General features: G+C 52.6%; 1 protein-coding gene across 1 annotated transcript; it reads right to left on the bottom strand.

Moving 5' to 3' along the window:
• Nucleotides 1–3,268: 3,268 nt before the first annotated feature.
• On the bottom strand, nucleotides 3,269–24,659 carry LOC143833580 (uncharacterized). Its single transcript, XM_077329566.1, has 13 exons — nucleotides 24,449–24,659; nucleotides 23,077–23,245; nucleotides 21,338–21,585; nucleotides 19,877–20,010; nucleotides 15,744–18,057; nucleotides 14,660–14,828; nucleotides 11,465–11,721; nucleotides 10,150–10,277; nucleotides 9,161–9,398; nucleotides 7,682–7,817; nucleotides 6,130–6,374; nucleotides 4,726–4,862; nucleotides 3,269–3,613 (listed from the first exon to the last, which is right to left on the bottom strand). The coding sequence occupies exons 1-13, from the start codon at nucleotides 24,507–24,509 to the stop codon at nucleotides 3,353–3,355; spliced, it is 4,497 nt and encodes a 1,498-aa protein (XP_077185681.1). The 5' UTR covers nucleotides 24,510–24,659; the 3' UTR covers nucleotides 3,269–3,352.
• Nucleotides 24,660–26,288: the final 1,629 nt, after the last annotated feature.

Genomic DNA, 26,288 nt, shown 5'->3' with positions numbered 1-26,288 from the left:
AAGGAGCAAATCCCAGTGGGAAAAGGTCATCCCTCTCTGCATGCTTTCCCCCTCCCCCACCGCACGCCCAAATTTCTCAAATGCCTCTTTTCATGCGAGGGGGCTTATTGTTGGGAACCGCTGCCCGAGCGTGAGCAATTCCTTCCCCTCTCCCCCCCAACCCGGTCTTCTGTGCATGTCACACACAGCAGGGAAAGTTCCCACGCCTCCCGGGCCTGCAGCCTCACGGGAAGGGGGGGGGATGTAGGGGGCATCTCTGGAGGGGGGAGGAGATGGGGACGAAAGACCACAGAGCCCGAGGAAGGGGAAGGGGCTGTGTGATTATTCCTTCTGCCAGCAGGTGCCGGCGGGCGGAAGGCGTTCCTTCGGGGCCGAGGCTCCTAGCAACACTCTCTGGAGCGCTAAGTGAGGCGGAAGCCAGCGGGGCAAGAACAGCTCAAGGGATGGAAGGAGCCTGACCCCCTGCAGCGGTGGAAGCGCCCGGATCACGTTGCCGGAGCTGGGGAGAAGGGAAATCCCAGAGGCCCTCAATCCCCAGGGTCAAGGACACACCAGAACCTTCAGAACTCTGCTCTGCAACCTGGGAGGTCGTTTGGCGGGATGGGGATGAGCAAAGTTGCTAACAGCAAGGCTGGAAGGAGAACCGAAGACGTGAAGCCACCTGATGCGGAGTCAGATCCTTGGTCCATCAAGGTCAGTATTTCAGGCGGGCAGCCGCTGCTGGGCTGAAGCAGCAGGACGAAGCTGGAGGCCAGGGGCACTTTGAAGACCAGCGGAGATTAATTCTGGGTCTAAGTGCTCTGAAGAAGGATGCTTGCACGCAAAAGCTTATATCTTGAATGAAATTTTGTTGGTCTTCAAGGGGCCACTGGCCCCAGAGTATCATTTTTCAGACTGGAAACGACTCCTTTTAACTGAAGATGCCGGGGATTGAACCTGGGACCTTGTGGCTCTGCCACGGAGCCACGGCCTTCCCAACAGTTCTCTTCAACCCCGGGCCTCCTTGGAGATATCCAGAGACTGGACGTAAATCTCCGGGTTTGATTACCTGCAGGCCTCTAAGGTTTTCTCCCCTTCTCCCCCCAGTTTTTTGTTGCCCCAAGCATCAGGTGAGCAGATTGTCCCACTTTTGGAGGGACATCTGGCAAATTGCACTTACGTTGAAATTAAAAAAATATATATTACAATATTATTTTTGCGTTCTATGTGTCCTATGAAAATTTTTGTTGCTCCATATAGACACCCCCCCCCCCGGTCAATGGTGTCCCGCTTTATCAATGTTAAAATCTGGTCACCTTACCCAAGCATCACCAGCCAGGCCTGCTCTAGATTCTCCTAGGTCTGATGATTGGCATCCTTCCCCTTGTGCTGCCAGAGGTGTCTCTTGGCCAGAGAACTGGGCTTGACCTCCCCTTTCATTGTAGCTGGATCACTGACATCTGTGCACTGAGAAACGCCCACCCCCCCACACACACCTGGTCCTCCTTCTACAGCAGGTGTCCCCAACCACCTTTTGAGCCTGCAAACACATTTCTAATTCTGCCACAGCATGGTGAGCACAGCCACAACGCGGTTGTCAAAATGGCCGCCACAGGAGGTGGAGCCAGTCACAAAATGGCTGCCACAAGAGGTGGAGCCAGCCACAAAATGGGTGCCCTAGAAGGTGGAGCCAGCCACAGAATGGCTGCTGCAGCTTACTTACAATCACATGGTAAAGAACTTTGTGGTGGAAACCACTTCCAATGCAACATGGGGAGGGGGAGACTCTACACAGCCAATCAAATCATCAGTGGCCAATCAGAAACCTTCCAGGGCAGAAGCCCCGCCTGGCCCTGTGCATTTTCGAAGAACAATTGGCGGGAGCCAGGAAGCATGTCAGCAGTGGTGTCCATGGACATCACATTGGGGACCACTGTACTAAAGTTAGAACAGGGGGTACGTGTAGAATGAGGACCCCTACAGAGCATCCCTGCATGCATCATCTCGGCCTCATAAGAATTGGACTGACTTAAGCCTCCAGCGTGAAGCATCTCCGCTTGAAGCACGGGGGCCAAGAGAGGCAGGCAGAAGGCAAGGTGCGGAGGAGAGATCTTAACATTCCAGGGCAGCTCAGAAGGGTGAGAAGGTAAGTCGCAGCCTGCAGATTCCAGCCCTGGAGGGCCCTGCCTCTGGAATGTGCGGTATTCCTTTCCACTCCCCAGCCGTCGAGGGGATGTCTCTCCTTTGGTGCCTCCCTGGCTCCGAACCTGCTTGTGCTCTCTCACAGAGCCTGCTTCCTCTGGCACCGGGCCCTTCCATGCAGTCAGGGGGTCCTGCCTATGGTTGCCAACCACCAGGGGGTGGCTGGAGACACCCACACACACTATTATAACTGATCTCCAGGCAAAAGAGCTCAGTTCCCCTGAAGAGAAGGGCTGCTTGGGAGGGGGGACTCTGTGGCCTTGGACCCCACTGAGGGTCAGGGATGCCAGCCTCCAGGTGGGGCCTGGGGATCCCCTGGAATTCCAGCTCCTCTCCAGACTGCAGAGATCAGTTCCCCTGGAGGAAAGGGCTGCTTGGGAGGGGGGACTCTGGGGCCTTGGACCCCACTGAGGGTCAGGGATGCCAGCCTCCAGGTGGGGCCTGGGGATCCCCTGGAATTCCAGCTCCTCTCCAGACTGCAGAGATCAGCTCCCCTGGAGGAAAGGGCTGCTTGGGAGGGGGGACTCTGGGGCCTTGGACCCCACTGAGGGTCAGGGATGCCAGCCTCCAGGTGGGGCCTGGGGATCCCCCGGAATTCCAGCTCCTCTCCAGACTGCAGAGATCAGTTCCCCTGGAGGAAAGGGCTGCTTGGGAGGGTGACTCTGTGGCCTTGGACCCCACTGAGGGTCAGGGATGCCAGCCTCCAGGTGGGGCCTGGGGATCCCCTGGAATTCCAGCTCCTCTCCAGACTGCAGAGATCGGTTCCCCTGGAGAAAAGGGCTGCTCCGGAGGGTGGGCTGAATGGCAGCTGAACTCTCTATCCTCCCAAGGCTCCACCCCGAAAACCTCCAGGTATATCATATATTCGTAGAGTTGGAAGGGATCTCCAGGGTCATCTAGTCCAACCCCATGCAGAATGCAGGAACAGACAACGACCTGCCCCAGAATATTGTTTTTCAGACTAGAAACAGACTCTGGCCCAAGTTTCATGAGAAATGCTCCCCCTTCTTGTCCAGCCTGGCCTGGAGGAACCCTAAACAGCCCAGTGATCCTGTGGTTCCCTGTGTACAGACTGGGACTCCAAAACTTTTGTTCAGAGGACATTTTCTTTTTTAAAGAATCCAGGGTGCAAGGCTCCCACGGGCAATCCTGTAGTCGTCCCCTCCATCCTTCAGCCCATTCGTGTCTCTTCAAACAGGGCCAGGGCCAGGAGAAGGACCCCGGGCCTCCCCCAGACTGTTCTTCCACCGGACAGCAACAGGTGGTGCCCGAACCCTCGGGAGGTCTTCTCCATCCACTCCACGTAGGGGGCGATGCTGGGGGACAGGATGTCTTGCCGGGATCCTGGAAAGGGCTCACTGGTTAAGCCAACCTGGCTCCAAGGGGTCGCCTTCGCCTCCGAGTGGCACAGCAGGGCCGCACCTTCGCCCACCTGGGAGAGGAAGAAGGGGACAAGGCCCAGCTGATGCTTGGCCTGGACGGCCGACCCTTTGGATTCCAAATGGTCCTCTCCAGAGATCAGTTTCCCTGGAGGACATGCCACCTTTGGAGGGGGGACTCTGTGACCTTGGACTCCACTGAAGGTCAGGGATGCCAGCCTCCAGGTGGGGCCTGGGGATCCCCTGGAATTCTAGCTCCTCTCCAGACTGCAGAGATCAGTTCCCCTGGAGGAAAGGGCTGCTTGGGAGGGGGGACTCTGTGGCCTTGGACCCCACTGAGGGTCAGGGATGCCAGCCTCCAGGTGGGGCCTGGGGATCCCCTGGAATTCCAGCTCCTCTCCAGACTGCAGAGATCAGTTCCCCTGGAGGAAAGGGCTGCTTGGGAGGGGGGACTCTGTGGCCTTGGACCCCACTGAGGGTCAGGGATGCCAGCCTCCAGGTGGGGCCTGGGGATCTGCAGGAATCATAGCTCCTCTCCAGACTTTCCTTTGGGGAAAGTGGCTGCTTTGGAAGGGGGACTTTCTGTCCTAACACTCCACTCTGCTTGCCAATTCAGGCAGGAGTAGTCCTGGAGGTTTTGAGGGTAGAGGTGTTTCCGAAAGGCTAGAATGCCCCAGAGTCCCCCTTCCAAACCAGCCATTTTCTCCCGAGAAACTGATCTCTGATGCCAGGAGATCCGTCATATTACCGAGAGATATCCACCCACCACATGGAGGTTGACAAAAAAACGGGGTTGCACAGAGTGTGGAGACCGTCCTTATAAATGACGTCTGAAATGTCACACTGCAATCCACACGAAGATCCCGTTTATGTACACTGAGTCAAAATCCTCAAGAAAAGTATTTGAATATATGTTTGTTAAAAATTTGCGTCGAATGTACAGGGCTCTCGGGCACAGTGATTACTGGCCTCTTGTGCTCCCCCCTGGAGGTTGGCAACCCTCCCCTCGCCGAAGTCCTTCCCCTCTCTAAATCTCACCCTCCGTGGGCTGTACACCCAAATATCCAGGAATTTCCCAACGCAATTGGTGGCCGTAGACTCTGCCCTTTGTTAGCGTGAAATGCCATTTCGCTGGAGACCGGTAGCTCATGGGAGAGGTACTCACGGTCGCTACAGGCAAGTGGAGAGCGTTGCTCCTTACAACACAGTACACGGCTGGGTTGACCCCAGGATGTTTCCTGGCACAGACTGCGGCTGGCAGCACCTTGGCTTGGTATGCAGCAGGATCTGGCTCGGCTTCTCCTAGAAAGGAACGGGCATAGCAGCAACCTTCTGCATTCACTCCCACAAGATTCCCCGATGCTTTCCCCCTCCCTCTGGGGGATCATTGTGTTCCTACGAAATGGCAGAAACCAGCAGGAAGGGTACGGACTTGAGAACACCTCGTAAGGACGCAACAATAAGCCTGCTGAGACCACAGGCCGGTGGTCCATCTAGTCCTGGGTCTTGTTTTACGCTGGGGCCGACGGGGGATAGAGGCTGAGGCCCTCCTCTGTTACAGCACTGATATTCCGGGGTTGAATGCCTCTAAGTACAGAGGCTACCTTTAACCCCCGGGGCTAGTGGCCGCTGATGAACTTGTCTTTTACAGTAGGGGTAGTCAACCTGTGGTCCTCCAGATGTTCATGGACTACAAGTCCCATGAGCCCCTGCCAGTGTTTGCTGGGAATTGTAGTCCATGGACATCTGGAGGACCACAGGTTGACTACCCCTGTTCTACAGGAGTCTGTCTCAAAAGAGGCTGAATTTGTTGGATCTCAAAAGTTAATCCGGGTATATCATGGTTAGTGGGATGCTAGGGAGTTTAGGGTTAGAATCATAGAATCACAGATTTAGAAGGGATCTCCTGGGTCATCTAGTCCAAACCCCTGCACTATGCAGGACACTCACAACCCTCTCACTCACCCACTGTCGCCTGCCACCCCCTTGAACCTTCACAGAATCAGCCTCTCCGTCAGATGGCCATCCAGCCTCTGTTTAAAAATTTCCAAAGATGGAAAACCTACCACCTCCTGAGGAAGCCTGTTCCACTGAGGAACCGCTCTGACTGTCAGGAACTTCTTCCGGATGTTTAGACGGAATTTCTTTTGCATTAACTTCATCCCATTGGTTCTGGTCTGTCCCTCCGGGGCAAGAGAAAACAACTCTGCTCCATCCTCCACATGGCACGCTTTTAAATACGCAGAGGCAGGCAATGGCAAACAACTTTTGGGCTCTGCCCTGACCTGGATGGTTCAGGCTAGCCTGAGCTAGCCATCCCTCAGAAGCTAAGCAAGGGCAGTCTGGGTTAATACCTGGATGGGAGACCACTGAGGAAGCTCAGAGTTGCTGCATGGAGGTAGGCAGTGGCCGTCCACTCCAGAAGACCTCCTGCCTTTCCAACCCCCAAAGGGTCGCTGTAAACTGGCTGCCATTTGAAGGCCCTTTGCATCCCTCATCTGTGCAGGATTGCCTTGCAACCTGCACCCCACACCCATCACAAGCCACTCCCTCCTGCCTCCCAGCTTACCAGGTTTCCACGTTTGCAGTCCCACCACTTTGCAGCTGTCCCAAGCGTCCCTCTGCGGCAAGGCCATCGCGGTGACATATTTGCCAAAGGTGATAGGAGCCCGGAGCAGTAGCAGGGCCACGCCGCCATTGGAGATATTTCTCTGTGGGATCCTCTCATAGGGATAGATCCCAGCCACAGGGATGGCCTGAGCATCACCCTTGGGGTGTGTTAATCCCACAAAGACAGCGACGCTGGCTGGGTTCCTGCAAAGATCAGAGGGGAAGGTTCAAGTCCCTGCGTTCCACGTGGCAGGAAAGGGAATGTTTATTTGTCTTTATTTATACCCTGCTTTGGACCCTAACAAGGACTCAAAGTGGCTTAGAGCTGGGTGTAATCTGCACGGGGCTTTTTACCCACTCCCAGTTTGAATAAATCTACATTGAATTTGATTTCCACTTTGATTTTGGGCGCTTTAAATTTTCCCTCTGCAACATGCATGAGCCTTCGGGGAGGACATATATAAATATAATTAATAAATAAACAAACAAACAAATAAATACATTGATTTATCTGGAATGATCCTACCTTTCCACCGCAATATCCAGAAGTGGATATAAGCCTCAGGATTTGAAAAATTGCCATCAGGAAGTGTGCAGATTTCTGCTTTTTGTGAATTAACTCCCTTCTCCATGCCTCGTAGCAAAGCAGTCTTCCCTGATTGGCCAGGGCCTCAGTTCAAAGACTCCCCAGTTCCCAGGCGCTAGGCTTGTCTTAAAGTGACTACATTCCAGAAGCCCTAACTTCTCTCAGCAGAGATTTGCCTCTGGGTTGTTTTCCCCCTCCTCTGCTGTCTCCAATCTCCCTCTCCAATCTCCCCCCCCCCCCCGTTCAAGAAAAGAGATTCCTGCTGTGCTTAGCTCCCCACCCTGCTCTGAGCTTCCCCAATCAAGTGCAGAACACTTTCTGTTTCAATTGGGGGGGGGGGGTAGAGGAAGACCCAAGTTCAAATCGGTCTGAATCCAGCAGGATTCACAACAAAAAACAAAGTAAGTGCAGAAACAGCCCTGGTTCGGTATCGTGGTTAAGAGTGGCAGCCTCTAATCTGAAGAGCCATGTTTGATTCCACAGTCCTCCTCCATGTGCAGCCAGCTGGGTGAAGGTGGGACAGTCACAGTTCTCTCAAGAGCTCTCTCTGCCCCACCTCCCTCACAGGGTAGGGTGTTAAGTGGGGTTGGAGAGAGCTCTGAGAGAACTGTGGCTCCTACTCTGCCACCAATTCTGTTTGTCTTTCAGATGCTACTGAGAACCCGCTACTGGTGTAGTGGCTAAAGAGGCAGGCTCGAATCTGGATATCCGAGTTTGTTTCCCCATTTCCTCCTCCATCTGCAGCCAGCTGGGTGACCTTGGGCTCATCACAGTTCTCTCAGGATCGTTCTCGCAGAGCAGTTCTCTTACTCCCAGCCCCACCTCCCTCACAGGGTGTCTGTTGTGGGGAGAGGAAGGGACCTTTGCTCCGTACCAGCCTTTCACCTTCCCCGATGGCCCCGAACGAGGCCCATGCATCACTTACATATCCTGAACGCACTGCGCCGTGGTCAGCACCCAGTAATGGCCCAGGATCGAGCCCCCGCAGCTCCAGTTCCTGCACGTGGCAATGAGCACCTGCCAGGCTAGGGCAGAACGAGCCGAAATGTGTTTCACCAAGGCTGGAGAAGGCAAAGGGGTAGTTCAGTGTGTGGTTAAAATGGGGGCCGAACTGACAGGGTGGCTTTCTGGCATTAAAATGGGGTCCAAACTGACAGGGTGGCTTTCTGGCTCGCTCTGTATTTGAGGGCCCACGTGTGAAACCCCACCCTTATCGAAAATGCTCTGGTAAGCCCTAGCAGCATACAAATATTGACATCATCATCATCATCATCAGGGCTGGTATAGGCATAGCTTGAGGTGAGGCAGCTGTCCGTAGCTCCTGGCGGGGCCCGTTGCTGCTGGCCCGCAACCACGCACCTCCTAAGCCCCATGTCTGCATGCCCATCCCTATCCGTAGGCTTGAAGGGTTCTGCTGCCCCTGCTCACAGTTGCCTGGCATCACTGGGGAAAGGCATATGGTTTGTATGTGGTGTGCACGGGTGGCCATGGCAACAACACTGCCAGCTGCAAGCTCCGGACACTGCATGTGGGACAAGGGTGTGTAGCTGGTGGAGGCACCTGACCCTGGCCTGTGAGAGGGGCTCACAAGAAGGAAAAGGTGGGGGTGCACAGGTTTGGGGTGGAAAGGTACACAGAGTCCTGAAGCCAGATTGGGATAGTGGTTCAGAGTGGTGGCCTCTAATTTGGAGAGCCGGGTTTGATTCCTCACACCTCCACTTGCAGCCAGTTGGGTGACCTTGGGCTAGTCACGGTCATGTTAGAGCTGATCTCACAGACCAGTTCTCTTAGAGTTCTCTCAGTCCCACCTGCCTCATTCATAGACACTCTTGTGGGAGAGAATGGGAAGGTGATTGTAAACTGAGACTCCTTCAGGTAGTGAAAAGCGGGGTATAAAACCCAACTCTTCTTCTAGTGGTGGGCAGACAAGGGCCCCTTTTAGGGTTGCCAGGTCAGGGTTGAGAAATACCTGGAGATTGTGGAGGTGGAGTCTGAGGAGTGCAGGGTTTGGGGAAGGGCAGGACTTCCGTGGGGGAAAAGGCCATAAAACCCATTCTCCAAAGCAACCATTTTCTCTAGGTTTCCAATTTTGATAATCTGGAGATCAACTATAATAGCGGGAGACCTCCGGGTATCTCCTGGAGGTTGGCAACTCTAGCTCCTGGGCACTGTCTGCCCCAGGCTCCTCAAAATCTGGAATCGACCCTGATGATGATGCGAACGATGACAATTAACAACAACAATGTACATTTTCCGTTATGCAAACAAGGCTTTCTTAACTGGCTGTTTCTTATCTCTTGCTCAGAATTTGGGGCGCTCTTGGTGCTAACGCATAATATTTGGGGTGCTCTTGAACCACAGGTCTTGAGCCGAACCTCAGGGCCACCCCCCAGCTCTCACTCACCCTCCGGCTCCTGCTGGACTCTCAGCCGGAGTGCTGAGCCTGGCCGTTTCCAGGGGACGGTGTGGTTATCCTGCCGGCCGTGGTCTTTGGTGGCCTTTTCCAACCAGGGAAGGTAGCGCCACAAACTGTTGAAGATATAGGGGCGGGAGCAGGCCTCGTCAAAACTGCTCAGCACCCCCAGCTGAACCCAGTTCCCGCCCTTGGGGTCCAGGCAGATCAGTGGGGAGCCCAGGTCACCCTGGGTAGGAAAGAAAGAAAGGAGAGATTGTCAAGGGAGGCAAAAGGCTTGGGAGAGATGTCTTCTCCAGAACTCACCCAGTTTCACTGGAAAAAGAAGAAGAGCTTCTTTTTTTATAACCCAGCTTTTCCCAACCCGAAGGAGTCCCAAAGCAGCATACAGACCCCTCCCCTCCCTCTCCCCACAACAGACCCCCTGAGAGGTTGGTGAGGTTGAGAGAACAGCTCTAAGAGAACTGGGGCTGGGCCCAAGGTCACCAAGCCGGCTGCATGTAGACGAGGAGTTGGGAACTGAACCGAAGTTCTCCAGATTATAGTCCACCACTCTCTATCCACACCATGCTGGCTGTGAACTAAACAAACGGCAACAGCAGTGACTATAGTATCTGGTGGTGACTATAGTATCTGGTGTTGCCATCCACCAGGTAGTGGCTGGAAGTCTTCTAGTATTACAACTGATTTCCAAATGACAGAGAATTGGTTCCTCTGAAGGAAAACGGCTGTTTTGGAAGGGGTACACTATGGCATGATACCCCACTGATGCCCCTCCCCTCCCCACACCTTACCTCCACTCCCCCCACCCCCCACCCACCCCCCGCCCCAAAATCTCTAGGTATTCCCCATCCCAGAGCTGGTATTGCTCACGAGACATAAAGTAAATGTTTTTTTTTTTTAAATTGTGTTCATCGAAGCGGGAGGGTGAATCAAGACCTGGGCTCTGCTCCTAGGCGTTCTCTCTCCATCCCTCTCACCTTGCAGATGCCTTCCTGGCCCTTCTGGGCCTGGATACAAAAGATGTCCACGGACGTCTTTTCCATCGGGCTGCAGGTGCTCATGCTCAGGACGGTTAAGGGGCGTCTCATCAGTCTGGCAGGGCCCCCTAGAGCAAGAGGAACATGGGGTGAGGCTACTGGGGTACCAGCTCTGGGGTGGAAGATTGTAAAGTAGAGCCAGGGGGAAGGAAGGAGGACTTTGGTTTGGGGAGGGGAGTTAGCAGGGCAGCCATGCCATGGGACACCCCCCAGAAGCTGTCATTTCTCCAGGGGGACTCAAAATCATGTCGTGACTAGGGGTGCCAACTCTGGGCTGGGAAAGGTCTGGAGATTTGGGAGGTAGAGTCTGAGTAGGGCAGGGTTTGTGGAAGGGAGGGATTTCGGTGGGAGCAATGCTACAGATTCCACCTTCCCAAGCAGCCATTTTCCCCGGGGGAATGATCTCTGTCACCTGGAGACCAGTAGTAATGACAGGCAATATCAAGCCACCGCCTGGAGATTGGTCAATCTAGTCAGGATCCTAGGCCGAGGACTGAAGGATGAACGGCCCTTCATTCTTTGGAGGGGAGACTCTATGGCAGGGGTGGCCAAACTGAGGCTCTCCAGATGTCCAGGCACTACGAATCGTAGTCCATGGACATCTGGAGAGCCACAGTTTGGCTACTGTTGTTCTATGGCAGGGGTAGTCAAACTGCGGCCCTCCAGATGTCCACGGACTACAATTCCCAGAAGCCCCTGCCAGCCAATGCCCCTGTTCGATGGCATTAAACTAGGGTTTGCCAAACTGTGGCTTTCCACAAATCATAAGAACCCCTGGCATCTGGGCCCATTCTGCATACATTGGATAATGGAATGGATAATGTAATAGACAAGAAAATCAACTTCTAAAGTGCATTGAAAGTACATTATCTAATGCGTGCAGATCTCGCTCTTTTCCACTGCTCCAGAAAGATGAACGTTCTATCTCGATCTACCCCGCAAGGGTGTTGTGTGGCTGACGCCCCCCGACCAAGCTGCTTGCCCTGCCGTGACCCCTGTGAAAGGGTCATTCGACCCCCAAAGGGGTCCTTACCCCCAGGTTGAGAACCACTGCCCTAGATGCTCCTAAGTACTGCTCCATGCTCTGTTGGCCTCCAGGTATGACCAGGGGTCTCCTCGAATCATAGCTCATCCCCAGTCCAACCTTCTCAGCATCTCCTCACCGCTATGTAACCGAGAGCCCAAGAGCAGATGTTCAGCTTGCTCATCCTATCCAGAAAGTTAACAGAAAGCAGATGTTGGAGGAACAGCTCACCCTGTAGCACTGTCCAGCTCGGCAGCCAGCAATTTTGGAAATCTTCCATCACGTGCGCCGTGTCTGATATACACACAGGTGCGACATGGTGCCCAAACTTCAGCGGTCTCTGCAGCTGCAAAAGCCCCAGATTGTGCAGGTCCTTGTTTGCCAGGGCGCCAGGGTACGTCAAAGCCTGGCGGACGGGCACGAAGCCTGCTCCTTCCGAAATATCGACCAGTCCGGCCTGGACCAGGACCAAAGCTTCCGAATTCTTTCTGAATCAGGGGCACAGCGACAGGAAAAGGTAAGCAGGGGGAGGGGGGAGGGCTAGCTTGTGGGAGAAACAGATGCAAACATCTCGTAAACTGCAGATGTGGACCTGCAGGACATTTCAGCTTTTGTTTTGCCCTTTGACTAAAACAAAAACACACAACTCTATTAAATTGCTCAAGATGGCTTGTGCAACCTGCGGTTTACGACATTTTCCGAAACACGCTTGTTTTTAATTTATCGAGATAGCTTTTAATACATTGCGATACTCCATTGTGAGGTAGTTTATAATCGGGGCAAAAATGTCATCGAAAAGAAATCATACTACAGTGGGTGACCACAGGCAGGATTCAGACTGGGGAATTCAGGAAAGCTAAGATTTTGCTGTTCGGATGGGCTGGCACTTTTCCTAGCTAAGTTGAATCTGTGGGCACAGCCACAAAATGGCTGCCACAGGAGGTGGATCCAGCTACAAAATGGCTGCCTCAGGACACCTTCAGCCACAAAGTGAAGAAGAAGAGGAACTGGTGTTTTGTACCCTGCTTTTTACTACCGAAAAGAATCTTACACTTGCCTATCTTTTCTAAACTCACAACAGACACCCTATGAGGTTAGAAGAAGAAGAAAAAAGAAAGAAGAAAGAAGAAGAGTTGGTTCTTATATGCCGCTTTTCCCTACCCGAAGGAGGCTCAAAGCGGCTTACAGTCGCCTTCCCATTCCTCTTCCAGAGCAGCCAGGGCATTGGGCCACAAGTAAGTGGGGCTGAGAGAGCTCTGAGAAAACTGCTCTGTGAGAACAGCTCTACATGAACCATGACTGGCCCAAGGTCACCCAGCTGGGTACAGGTGGCAGGAGTGGGGAATCAAACCCTGTTCTCTATACTAGAGACCACCACTCAACTACTACACCAAGCTGGCTCTTGTGCTGTCTTGGTAGCTGCAAGCCTCAGTGGGTGTTGTGGTGCCCAGGGGCGTCGGTCGCGTTGGGCACTTCTGCTCAGATATCTTTTCAGTTCCTGGGTCTATGGCTACTTTTATCACTGGGGATTCCAAGTATCCCAAGGCGTGTCCTTTTTGACTATGCGGTGAGCGTTGTTGAGCTTTTATGAGGCTCTCTTCCCCTATAAATGATTCTTGGCAAATCCCATCACATGAGGAAAAGGAAGTGCGAAAGACTATTTATTGGCGCAGGGGCTCTTTGTAATGCTGAAATTCCAGAGTTTATAGCAGCGTTTTCCAAACATTTGATGCAGGGGACTGGAGCTTGGCTCTTAAGTGATCTTGCAGCTTGCGGTAGGCACTTCTCACCAAAGTAGGGGAAGGGCAATATTCACCGACTCTCCCCTCTTATTGAAGCCTATCTCCCCCCCCCACACACACACACACTTTGACCCACATGATGTTCCTGACTCACCAGGGCAGAATGGGGGGTGGGGAGTCGTTAGCAGTGAGAAGCTGGAAAGGTTATGTAGCTTTGCTCATGCAGCATAGGATCCGTGCCACGGTTATTTCCTGGCGTCAAGCTGGAAATGTATGGCGATTAGCATTCATAGATTATTTCTTCTGTCATCTCATTGCACAGTAGCTGCCTTCTGTTGATCAGAGCTTTGATCCATCAAAGTCAGTATTGTCTCATCAAGGTCACAGAAACTCTCCAGCTTCTCAGGCTGGGGTCCTTCCCATCCCCTCCTGACAGATCCCTTTAAATGGAGATGCCACTGAGGATTGAGCCAGGGTCTCAGGACAAGGTCTTTCCCATCCCTTCCTGCCTGGTCCTTTTCACTTGAGAGGCCGGGGATTGAACCTGGGACCTTCTGCAGGCCAAGCAGAGGCTCTGCCACTGAGCCAGGGTCTCAGGCCAAGGTCTTTCCCAGCCCCTCCTGCCTGGTCCTTTTCACTGGAGATGCCAGGGATTGAACCTGGGACCTTCTGCCTGCCAAGCAAAGGCTCTGCCACTGAGCCAGGGTCTCAGGCCAAGGTCTTTCCCATCCCTTCCTGCCTGGTCCTTTTCACTGGAGAGGCCGGGGATTGAACCTGGGACCGTCTGCAGGCCAAGCAGAGGCTCTGCCACTGAGCCAGGGTCTCAGGCCAAGGTCTTTCCCAGCCCCTCCTGCCTGGTCCTTCTAACTGGAGATGCCGGGGATTGAACCTGGGACCTTCAGCAGGCCAAGCAGAGGCTTTGCCACTGAGCCAGGGTCTCACGTCAAGTTCTTTCCCATCACTTCCTGCTTGGCTCTTTTAATGCTGGGGATTGAATTTTTGACCTTCTGGATGCCAATGAAGGGCTCTGCCATTGAGCCTTGACCGCTCCTGTGGAAATGTCAAATTTGCTGCCAGAGGATGTCATGATGGCCAGAGAAATAAGTAGATTCAGGGAGGAGGTCTGTCAATTGTTCCTAGCAATACTGACTGAGGGGGAACGTCCACATGAAGAGCCACTAGCCCTATGAATCCCAGAACCAGAAGACAACATCAGGGGCAGGGCTCAACCTCTCTGCCATGTTGTTGGCCCTCCAGAGGAACTGGTTGACCCCTGTGTGAGGCAGGATGCTGGACTAGAGGGACCCTCCCTGGTCTGATCCAGCAGGGCCCTTCTGAGATTCTTTTGAAGACCTCAGCCTCTCTGCCCTGTTGCTGGACCTACAGAGGAACTGGTTGGCCACTGTGTGAGACAGGAGGCTGGATGTGGCATTTCAAAGTTTCAGTGCCGCTTCTGAGCGTCTGGGGAAGGGCAGGGTACAAATTAATAGATAAATGAACCTTCTGACCCCACCCACCCTTCCAAGCTTCTGCAGCTGACATTCTTTGAAGAGAGAGAGCTTCCAAGTGGACTCTTGAGTGTCCACCTACCTTCCAGTGAAAAAGGCAGCCATGTGTGTCCTGGGACACTGAGATCACATACCCAACCCCGAGGCTGCCAGGAGTGGAAGAGGCGGGCACTCACATCAGGTTGGCACAGTTGGCTGTGGTTAAAATCCACCAGGGGTTGAGGATGGATCCGGCACAGAAGGGTTGCATGGACAGAGTGAGAGAGACAACCCAAGGAAATTCGCCAGGCTCAGCCTCCGAGCAGCCAGGGCATCGGGCCACAAAGCCAGGCCGCTGCCCGCATCCTGGAGGGGAAATTAGAAATGGATTTGGCTAAGACCAAGGATAACCAGCTCCCCTCTGGCCCCACTGGGGGGTTGAGAAATTCCTGCAGATTTGGGGATTAAGGCTGAGGGGGGTAATATACTACAGAGTCCCCCCTCCCAAGCAGCCCTTTTCTCCAGGGGAACTGATCTCTGCAGTCTGGAGAGGAGCTGGAATCCCCAGGCCCCACCTGGAGGCTGGCATCCCTGACCCTCAGGGGGGTCCAAGGCCACAGAGTCCCCCTTCCCAAGCAGCCCTTTCCTCCAGGGGAACACTCCCAAAGGCCAGCCTTGGTAATTGGTTGCATGATCATTTGAGTCAGGGGTCCCCAACCTGAGGCCTGCAGGCCGCATGCAGCCCCCAACCCTAACATCCGTCCTTTGGCTAACAGAAAATAGCCATACAAATCACACTGGCTAGGTACAGCTAAAATAAAAGGATTCCATAGTAAAATATTGTACCCAAATGGATTGCATTTGGTGGCTAGTGGCTTCTCTCCAGGGGAACTGATCTCTGGATCCCCCAGAATTCCAGCTCCTCTCCAGAATACACAGTTCAGTTCCCTTGGGAAAAACGTCAGCTTTGGTGGGGGGACTCTATGGCCCTGGACCCCACTGGGGTTCAGGGACACCAGCCTCCAGCTGGGTCCCAGGGATCCCCTGAAATCATCTCATCTCCAGAGATCAATTCCCCTGGAGAAATCAGATGCTTAGGGCGTGCGCTTTGTGGCATGGCACCCCACTGAAATCCGTGCCCTCCCCAGGCCCCGTCTCCAAATCTCAAAGAGTTTCCCAACCAGCCCCTGGCAACCATTCCCTGCTGGTAGCCATCGTGGGGAGGGGGGACCTGACAACCCTACTTGAAGCTTCCGGCTTCCCCGCCATCCCTGAACTCACCAGTTTTGCGGCTGGCCAGCTCCACCATCTTGTTCAGCTGATAGGTCTGTGAGACGCGATTCCACGCCAGGGCCACCTCACACTGTCCCGTGGTCACAGGCGTATGGGGCTGCGTTAGAGGAGTTGTGGTAGTAGCTGTATTGGGTGAGGTAAGCAAAGCTAGAGGCGGCCTAGGAGTCACGTTTTGCTGGGATCTGTTCTTGGGGAAAGGCGGCCTAGTGGCTACCAAAGAGCTGGCCACAGACCTTTGCAAAGGGGGTTTCAGTGATGGGTTTTTTGCTGGACTCACCTTTTTTGAGGCCGGGGATGTCAAAGATGTCCTTTTGGTGGCGGGAATTATGACGACATGATGTGAATGCACAACAGTTAGCACAGCCAGGGTCGAGGGGCTTGCTGTGGGTGTTACGGGGCTTTGTTTGGTGGTGGGGGAGGCGACAGAAGATGCCGGCCTTACCGAAGTTGATGACTGGCCTGGAGTGGTAGGTTTTTCAGTCAGTGGTCCTCTAGTCTTGCCGGATAATTGTTTTTTTGAAGGGATAACGTAGGCTTGTTTGTTATTCGTGATGTATGCTCCGGTTGTCACGGGTGTTGATGTCCATCCAGAGTTTAGCGCTTTTGTGACCGTGGGGTGTGCTCTGATTATAATCTCCGCAGGCGTTAGTGTTGAGGCTGGGGGACGAGACTCTCTCCTTGTAAGTGTCACAGGCAATTTGGTTGTTACAGTTGTCACAGGGGACTTGATGGTTGTAGATGTTACAGGCGTCTTGGTCCTTTTAGATTTTACAGGTGACTTGGTCCTTTTAGATTTTGCACGCAGCTTGGTCCTTGTAGATGTTACAGAGAACTGTGTAGATGTTACAGGCAATTTGGTCATAGTAGGTGTTACAGGGGATGTGGCCACTGTAGATCCTACAGACGACTTGGTGGTTGTAGCTATGACAGGGGATGTGGGCACTGTGGATCCTACAGGAGACTTGTTGGTTGTAGATGTGACAGGGGATGCGGCCATTGTGGATCCTACAGGCGACTTCGTGGTTGTAGATGGGACAGGGGATGCGGCCATTGTGGATCCTACAGGCGACTTGGTGGTTGTAGATGTTACAGGGAATGTGGCCACTGTAGATGTTACAGGCTTGGTGATTGTAGATGTTACTGGGGATGTGGCCAATGTGGATCCTACAGGAGACTTGGTCATTGTAGATGTTACAGGAGATGTGGCCATTTTGGATCCTACAGGCGAATTGGTAGTTGTAGATGTTACAGGGGATGTGGCCACTGTAGATGGTACAGAGGACATGGTCCTTGTAGATGTTTCAGGGGATGACTGTTTGTTTGTTGGGTGTGCTACAAAGATTACTGGTTTAGGTGTTGATGCAGCAGGTTTTATTGTGGAGGGTGTGACTGTTGTGTATGTTCTGATGGCGGATGGCCATTGTTTTTCTTTCGCAGCTGCTGGGGGTACTCCAAATATCTGTCCTGTAAATGGAAGTATCACAGGTAATTGTAGGCCCACTGAGGTAGACTGGCTGGTTGCCACGGGTGTTGTTAAAGAAGTTGTTTCAAACGGCTGTTCTGTTGAAGATGTGGCAGGCATTTCGACGGGTGTTGTTAAATAATTTGTTTCGGCTGTTTCGAACGGCTGTTCTGTTGAAGATGTGTCAGGCATTTCCACGTGTGTTGTTAAATAATTTGTTTCGGCTGTTTCGAACGGCTGTTCTGTTGAAGATGTGTCAGGCATTTCCACGAGTGTTGTTAAATAATTTGTTTCGGCTGTTTCGAACGGCTGTTCTGTTGAAGATGTGTCAGGCATTTCCACGTGTGTTGTTAAATAATTTGTTTCGGCTGTTTCGAACAGCTGTTCTGTTGAAGATGTGGCAGGTGTTTCCATGGGTGTTGTTAAAGAAGCTGTTTCGGCTGTTTCGAACAGCTGTTCTGTCGGATATGTGAAAAGTGTTTCTGTGGGTGTGGTTAAAGGTGTTTCGGCTGGTTCAAACAGCTCTTCTGGCGGTGGTGTGGCAGGTTGTGGAACTGTTACTTCTTGTGTTTGCGACATGTCCCATGATTGTAGGACTGCTCCCGAAGATGGTTCTCTTGCCATAAGAAAGGTGCTGCTTTCAGTGGTCTCCGGATATTCGAGGGTTGGAGGGACAGGATTCTTCAGTATCCGTTCCCCCCGCAACCACTCTAGATGGGGCATGACCTGGGAAGCCAGGATGGGACTTGAGCAGTTGGTCGACTTCTCACTCACGATACCCCTCAGTTCCCAGTGGTCACTCTCCGGGTCAAGACAGAGCATGGGGCTGCCGACAGGAACCTTGAACAAGAGAAGCGGGAGAAACAGGATGAGGCAAATTCTAGATTGTGGTCTTTCGGCCGTCTCTGAGGAACCTGAGGAGGGCAATTCTCCTCAGGGATTTTCTGTGCTGTGATTCTCATCTCAACTCCACGCCTGGAGTTTGCTTGGTCCTCACCAGGCCATTTTTTAAAAAGTTGTTTTTTTTCCCGTTTCTTCATTTACAAAATGACCTGCATGTTCGGAGGGGAGCGGTCCCCTGAGGATACACAAATGTGTAATTCATCTATGGGAAGTTTGCTTTGGTCATTTGAAGGAGCCACCCAGGTTACTGTTAGAGGCAGGAGGAAGCTGTGAGCCTGTGAGGAACTGGTGGGTGTGTGGCGAGAGAGAGGGGAATTCTACAGGGACTTCTGGGAGAGCCAATATTTCCTGCTCCTGCCATTCCCCACCTCCTGGGTTATCAACATACAGAGGCAAATGCCTTGTCCCCGTCAAGCCTTCTGGGATCTGTTTTTCCTCCTTTTACAATTTAGGAGTGTTTTTTTTTTGGTCACATATCTAGGAAGGATGCACACACACCAACACACATGAAGCTGCCCGATACTGAATCAGACCATCAGTCCGTAAGTGGCTCTCCAGAATCTCAGGAGGTGGCTTTTCTCACATCACTTCCTGCCAGATCCTACTGTAGGTGCCGGGGATTGAACCTGGGACCTTCTGCCTGCCAAGCATAGGCTCTACCACTGAGCCAGGGTCTCAGGCCAAGGCTTTACCCATCCCTTCCTGCCTGGTCCTTTCCACTGGAGATGCCGGGGATTGAACCTGGGACCTTCTGCCTGCCAAGCAGAGGCTCTGCCACTGAGCCAGGGTCTCAGGCCAAGGTCTTTCCCCTCCCCTCCTGCCTGGTCCTTCTAACTGGAGATGCTGGGGATTGAACCTGGGACCTTCTGCCTGCCAAGCAGAGGCTCTGCCACTGAGCCAGGGTCTCAGGCCAAGGTCTTTCCCATCCCCTCCTGCCTGGTCCTTTGAACTGGAGATGCTGGGGATTGAACCTGGGACCTTCTGCCTGCCAAGCAGAGGCTCTGCCACTGAGCCAGGGTCTCAGGCCAAGGTCTTTCCCATCCCCTCCTGCCTGGTCCTTTGAACTGGAGATGCCGGGGATTGAACCTGGGACCTTCTGCCTGCCAAGCATAGGCTCTACCACTGAGCCAGGGTCTCAGGCCAAGGCTTTTCCCATCCCTTCCTGCCTGGTCCTTTCCACTGGAGATGCCGGGGATTGAACATGGGACCTTCTGCCTGCCAAGCAGAGGCTCTGCCACTGAGCCAGGGTCTCAGGCCAAGGTCTTTCCCATCCCCTCCTGCCTGGTCCTTTTAACTGGAGATGCCGGGGATTGAACCTGGGACATCCTGCAGGCCAAGCAGGGGCTCTGCCACTGAGCCGCAGCCCCTCCCCATGTCCATGGATGGATCCATCATGAGGTTTTCTATTAAAGTGAGGACCATATTTCCTCTTAAACATCAGCCAAAGCATCGAGCTCTTTAACATTAGTAAATAGGATTCCTTCACGAGAAGCTCAGGACGTTTGTGGCCCTGAGTGCCAGAGAGCATGTCAGAGGAGCATGGCTATGTCTCGGAAAGCAGGGAGAAAGCATTGGGGTTGGCCAAATTGTGGCTCTCCAGATGTCCATGAACTGCAATTCCCATGAGCCCCTGCCAGAAGGGCTCATGGGACCTGTGGTCCATGGGCACCTGGAGAGCCACCGATTGGCTACCCCTTGCATTAGAGAGTATTTCCCTTTCCACGGTCTTCATCTGAAATCCATTCATACGGATTACCCTGCAGTTGGTCTTGTTATATGTCTTTCTTGCCATGCATATGTTCCATCGATCTGCAGTACCCGGCCATTCTGCGGTACACTCTGACATCTCCAGAATATACACGTCCGTCTTGTCCAACCATTGCTCGGAACCTGTGGGGGAAGGAGAGAAGATGCTCAACTCCAGGGCCAGCCCAGGAATTCCCAACCGGGGTCCCCAGGGGTTACACGAGAGCTTCCCCGGATATTCGGATGGCTGCTGACATCACTAGACGTGACCGGAGCCCACTTTTCCTGTTGCTCCAGAGGCCCAGACTCTTTCTCCACAACGGAGATGGGAAAGCAGCCTTTCTCAACCTTTTTACCATCGAGAACCCCCTGAAACATTATTCAGGCTTCCAGATGCCAGCAGGCCACAGCTCCTTGCCACACCCCCCAGATGGGATGTCACAGAAATATGTGGACCTATCACCCGATAATTATTTTAGGGGAAAAAATTAGCTCCCGCCCAATCTGTGAAACCGTCCTGGGGTTGTCACAAAACCTCAGGGTTTCACAAAACTGTAGTTGAGAAAGCCTCTGCTAAAGGATCGATCGATCGATCGATCGGTTGGTTGGCTCCAGCATCTTACTTCCACGCCCACTTCTCTGAAGGGGCACGTCACCATTTATTTCCTGCCACTCCTGAGACCGGCTTCTGGCGGATTACAATTGTCCTTAGCTAAATAAGGTAAAGGTAAAGGTTTCCCCTGTGCAAGCACCGAGTCATGTCTGACCCTTGGGGTGACGCCCTCCAGCCTTTTCATGGCAGACTCAATACGGGGTGGTTTGCCAGTGCCTTCCCCAGTCATTACCGTTTACCCCCCAGCAAGCTGGGTACTCATTTTACCGACCTCAGAAGGATGGAAGGCTGAGTCAACCTTGAGCCGGCTGCTGGGATTGAACTCCCAGCCTCATGGACAGAGCTGCAGACAGCATGTATGCTGCCTTAACACTCTGCGCCACAAGAGGCTCATGCCTTAGCTAAATACCGGATGTAAAACATAACAGCCGCTCAGAAACATGGCGGTATTATGCAATCACCCATCCCCCCCCAAAAAAAATCTAATAATGGGCGTAGGAAGAGAGGGCATGTTGAGCAGGGGGGTTGGACTAGATGGCCTCTGTGACCCCTTTCCACTCTAGGATTCAATGATCTCCATCAGTCTCAATCCCCAAATCTCCAGCAGTTTCCTATTATGCACATGTTGGACAATGCACTTGTGCTTTTCCAGCTGGATTTTCCTGTACGGATCATGATAACGCATTGAAAGTGCATTATCCAATGTGTTCATAATGGGCCCCGGAGAGACACGGTTTGGCCACCCCTGCATTAAACCCTGCTCAAGGCAAGGACGGCGCATCTATACGTCTTCTTCTGTGTAGAATGAGCCCTGGATCTGGCAGTGGCCCCGGGGGTCACCCTAAGGCTCAGACTCACCCTCTTGGTCTCGTTTGTGGATCCTACAGTGCGCCCCCATGAGAGGAAAGTCAGAGTTCCCATCAGGGATGCAGACCGGCCACATCTCTCTCTTCCTTAGGTCGATCGGCTGGCCGAGCATCACGAGTCCCAGGTCGTTAATGGGAGGCCTTGCCCACGAGCTGAACCCTCGGTGCGACAGGAACTGGCTGACCGTTAGCGTGAAGAAATGTCCACCCGTCGTGATCATCTCCACATAGCTCGGCTTCCTGCCAAGGAAGGGAAACCAGGTGCTAATTTTTCACCCAGGCCAAGCTAGGAACCAGCAAAGAACTTTTCGCTTGCTATGTTGAACTTCGTTTGCCATATTGTTCCCCACTCACCCAATTTGTGGAAGTCCCCCTGAAGCTCCTCACCTTGGTTTTCCCCATACTGAATAATTTTGTATCCTCTGCAAATCTGGGTGTAGTCTGCACAGGGCTTCTTACCCAGTCCCAGTTTGAATGCCTCCCGTTTACACTGAATTCAGTTTGCATTTTGAGTTTGGGAGCTTTAAATTTTCCCTCTGCAACATACATGATTGGAGTGACCCTACCTTTCCCCCGCGATATTCAGAAGCGGATATAACCCTTGATATTTGAAAAATCGCCATGAGTAAATGTGCAGCTCTCTGCTTTCTGCAAATTAATGCTGACTCATGCCTCTTGCATCCAATGCTGTAGTAAAGCAGTCTTCCCTGATTGGCCAGGGTATCAGTTCAAAGTCTTCCTCGTTCCAGGTTGCAAGACTTGTCTTAAAGTGACTGCATTCCAGAAGCCCTCAGCATTGATTTGCCTCTTGGTTCCCCCTGCTCTGCTGTCTCCAATCCTTGACCCCCCTCCCGTTCAAGAAATTAAAGAGGCTCCTGCTGCGATTGGCTCCCCCCCCCAATTTTGAGTTTCCCCAATCGAGTGCAGAACACTTTCTGTTTCATGGGGGAGGGGGGACAGAAGAAGACTCGAGTTCAAATCGATCTGAATCCAGCAGGATCCACAACAAAATAAACAAACTAAGTGCAGAATCAGCCCTGGACACCACACTGCTCACCCCCAGTTACAGATCATTTCTGAAGACCCGAAATAGCACTGACCCCAGAACCTATCCTTTTGTGACCTGGCTGCTAAATTCATTGCAAGAGCTGTCTGCTTATTCCTTCTTTTTACTTCCTGTTGCTTAGCCGGTGTTTGGTGAGGTTCCTCGTCAAAAGCCTTTTGAAACTACAAGGCTATAATGTCCACCAGGATGAAGTCTGCACACATAGGATAATGCACTTTCAATGTGCTGGATTTTCCTGTGCAGAACAGGATAATCTACTTCTAAAGTGCATTGAAAGTGCATTATCCAACATGTGCGGAATGGGCCCAGGTCACCATTATCCACTTTATTGTGGCCCATTTTGGGAGAGGGTCAATCGCTCTTTAGCCACTACACCAGGGGTAGTCAAACTGCGGGCCTCCAGATGTCCATGGACCACAATTCCCATGAGCCCCTGCCAGCATTCATGGGAATTGTAGTCCATGGACATCTGGAGGGCTGCAGTTTGACTACTCCTGCGCTACACCATGCTGGCTCTGGCCTGAATTCCTGCAGAGCTACTGCCAACTAGAGCAGGCAATACTGACCTTGAACAGGGCAATCGCCTGACTCAGTATGAGGCAGCTTCGTCTGTTCATAAGGCTTCCCAGAGAGAGAAAAGTGTCCCCATCGGTTCCATTACTCACATCAAGAGGAAGCAGCTTGCTGCCGTCAGGACCCACCAGTTGTTCAAAACCGCTCCTTGGCACCTCTCGCCATTACCAAGAATGCTCACCAGCCATGGCTCTTCTAGGTCTTGAGTTTGCTCGTTGGGTTCTTCGTCAGCATTGGCCCAGGGTTGCTGGTTGCCACAGACTGCATGGAGACAGGACAGGGCTCTGCGTCGGGGACAGACTTTGGGGCAGAAGTTGGGGGCTCTGGCTCATGCGCTCAGACACAGCCCCCAAAAGAAGGTCGTGGCTTCACATTTCATAAAAGGCTAGTGTCTAAAATTATCTTTCTGCAACACAGTCCTCTGCCCTGACCAGGATGGCCCAGATCTTGAAAGTTAAGCAGGGTTGGCTGTGGTTATTCCTAGGATGGGAGACCACCAAGGAATACCAGGCCATAGCATGGACAGGCTGTGGCAAAGACATCTCTGAGTGTCCCTGCCCATCTGTGAATGATGGGCACTATGGGTGGACAGGTAGTTGTGAGTGCAGGAGGTTGGATTAGATGACCCTGGAGGTCCCTTCCAACTCTATGATTCTTTGATTCTATGCCCCAGAGCTGGAAAGTTTGGGCATTGTGGACACTGAGATCATAAGAAGAGCCCTGATCAACATGGGACAACCCTTCAGCAGTAACACTCATGGACGGCTGACAAGTGGGCAAGGACCTCATCACAAAAGCACTGCCGTAATCTTACCCCCCTAGATGTACATACAGGTGGGAAATTCCTGGAGAATTTGGGAGGGCACGGCTAAAATATAAAGTCACACCATCCACCATCCCAAGTAGATGTTTTCCCCAGGTAAACCGATCTGTGGGGTAGTCAGAAGAGGAATTTAGATGATTCTGTGCCACGCCACCGTGCCCTTTTTGAAAAATGCTCCAGCCTAGTTGCCCTTACCCCTGTCCTTCTGCTCGCTTCTACTGCCTGATCCCAAGTAACTGAGGGCTTCTTCCCAAACCCGTTTGAAAAATTCAAAGTCTCCCTGAGCTTGTGTTGAATTTGGAAAGGAAGGGGAAGCTGAGAGTTCTCCCCCAGACTCTGCATCCAAATTTCTAGATTTTCAACCTGGAGCGGCCATTCTAAGTCCCCCAGGCAAGGGAGATCTGGCAATCAAAGGCTGCTCCTTCTGGGTTGGGAAATACCTGGAGAATTTGGGAGATGGAACCTGCTAGGGAGGTTGGGGCTTGAGGAGGAGAGCCCACCCTCTGGGTAGTTAAGAGATTGATTGTAATATTGGGAGAGCTACCTGGAGGCTGACAGCTCTTGGCTTCTCCCCTAACCCTCCCCGCTTCTTCTCAGAACTGCGGAACAGAACTCAAAGTCTCCCGGCCGTGGCGACTTACGGCCAGAGGAGGAGGAAACCAGGAGGTGGGAGAGGGTCCAGATCCCAAGCAGAAGCGTCATCCTTCCTCACGGTGGCAGAGGGAGGCCGGGGAGTCATAAAGGGGCATCCTAGAGAAGAAGAGGTGGGGGCAGGAGGTTGTCCAGGGGCCCAGGCGGGCCCAAGCAGTCAAGAAGCAGACCCCAAGAAGGCTGGGGTGGAACCTTTGACCTCACAGAAGGGGCATTTGTGACATCAGCTTCACCGTGCTCTGGCGGCCGCATGGGAGCCTAACGCACAATCCTGCTAGAGGACACGTCTTAATCCTAATTTGTAACTGTTTGCATGCAGTTCTATTTTGAAACCTCTTCCCAGGGCCTCCTGTTCTGGTTTGGCTGCTTTCCACGGGTCTCTCCGTCTCTCTAAACCTGTTGTGCATGTTCAGAATAAAATCAGTATTTAGAAATCGGGGCTTCTAATGCAGTTCTAGCCCAGATCCGGATGGAGAGGGTTGCCAGCTCTGGGGAGGAAAATACCTGGAGAATTTTGAAGGGTGGATTTTGGGGGAAGGGAGGGACCTTAGATGGGCATGCTACCAAACTCTATTACACATGAGCCCGCATGGTGTAGGAGTTAAGAGCAGCAGTTTCTAATCTGGCGGGCTAGGTTTGATTCCCTGTTCTTCCACATGCAGCCAGTTGGGTGACCTTGGGCTCATCACAGTCTTGATAGTGCTGTTCTCATGGAGCAGTCCTGTCAGAGCTCTCTCAGCTTCACCTCCCTCACAAGGGTGTCTGCTATGGGGAGAGGAAGGGAAGGTGACTGTAAACCAGCTTGAGACTCCTTTGGGCAGCGAAAAGTGGGGTATAAATCCCTACACTTTAAAGTCCTGCTCTGCTCCCTGTATGCTGTCCGTGTCCACATCAGTGTGAAAAACTGAGGAGGGTTCTTGTAGTTAAAGATATCATAGGGGGGGGGGGAACACACAGTTTTCTTACAACAGTTCAGGCACTGGCATGGCTGCCTACTATGGTGGATTTTCTGGAGAGCCAGCTTGGTGTCATGGGTGGACAGGTAGTCACCTTTGATCTGGAGACCTGAGTTTGATTCCCTGCTCCTCCACATGCAGCCAGTTGGGGGACTGTGAGCTAGTCACAGTCCTGTTAGAACTGTCCTTACAGAGTAATCTCTCTCAGAGCTCTCTCAGCCTCACGGTCAGAGGAGCTTTATCAGTGTCCAAGGTCACCCTGCATGTGAGGGAGCAGGGAATCAAACCCGGCTCACCAGATTAGAAATCTGCACTCCTAACCACTACATCAAGCTGGCTCACAAGCTACCTAGGGAGAAACCGTGGTTTATAGTTTTCTCCCCCTCTTATTTAGAAATTTATACTGCACTTTCCTTGCCAGTGGTGAACTAAAGCAGCTTATAACACTTATCACTCTCTTAGTGGTGGCTGAACTGTGGCTTTCCACATATCCATTCACTACAGTTCCCATGAGCCCCTACCAGCACATGGACTACTTCATGGACTCCTGGAGAGTCACATTTTGGCCATCCCTGCTCCGTCTTCATATTCAGGTTAGGAGGAGAGTGACTAGCCCAAGGTCACCCATCTAGTTTCCTTAGCAGTGTGAGGATTTGAACCCAGCACTCCCAGAACCCGTTTTGACCCTCTAACCAGGGCACCATATTGGCTCTCGGTTCAAGACTCAATGGCAGTTACAAGGTTCTGGGGTAAAAACCGACAGCCGAGTCACGTTCGGCTCAAAAATCCCACACGAACACAAAACTCATTACATTCTCGTATTGCCATTACACTTTTAAAAGAGAGAACCTGCCTCGTCCCAATGAATTGATGA

This window comes from Paroedura picta, chromosome 3 (assembly GCF_049243985.1).
Source record: "Paroedura picta isolate Pp20150507F chromosome 3, Ppicta_v3.0, whole genome shotgun sequence".
Taxonomy (NCBI): Eukaryota; Metazoa; Chordata; class Lepidosauria; order Squamata; family Gekkonidae; genus Paroedura; species Paroedura picta.
Note: the sequence above shows the minus strand (reverse complement) of the source record. Positions and strands in the feature narration are given on the sequence as shown.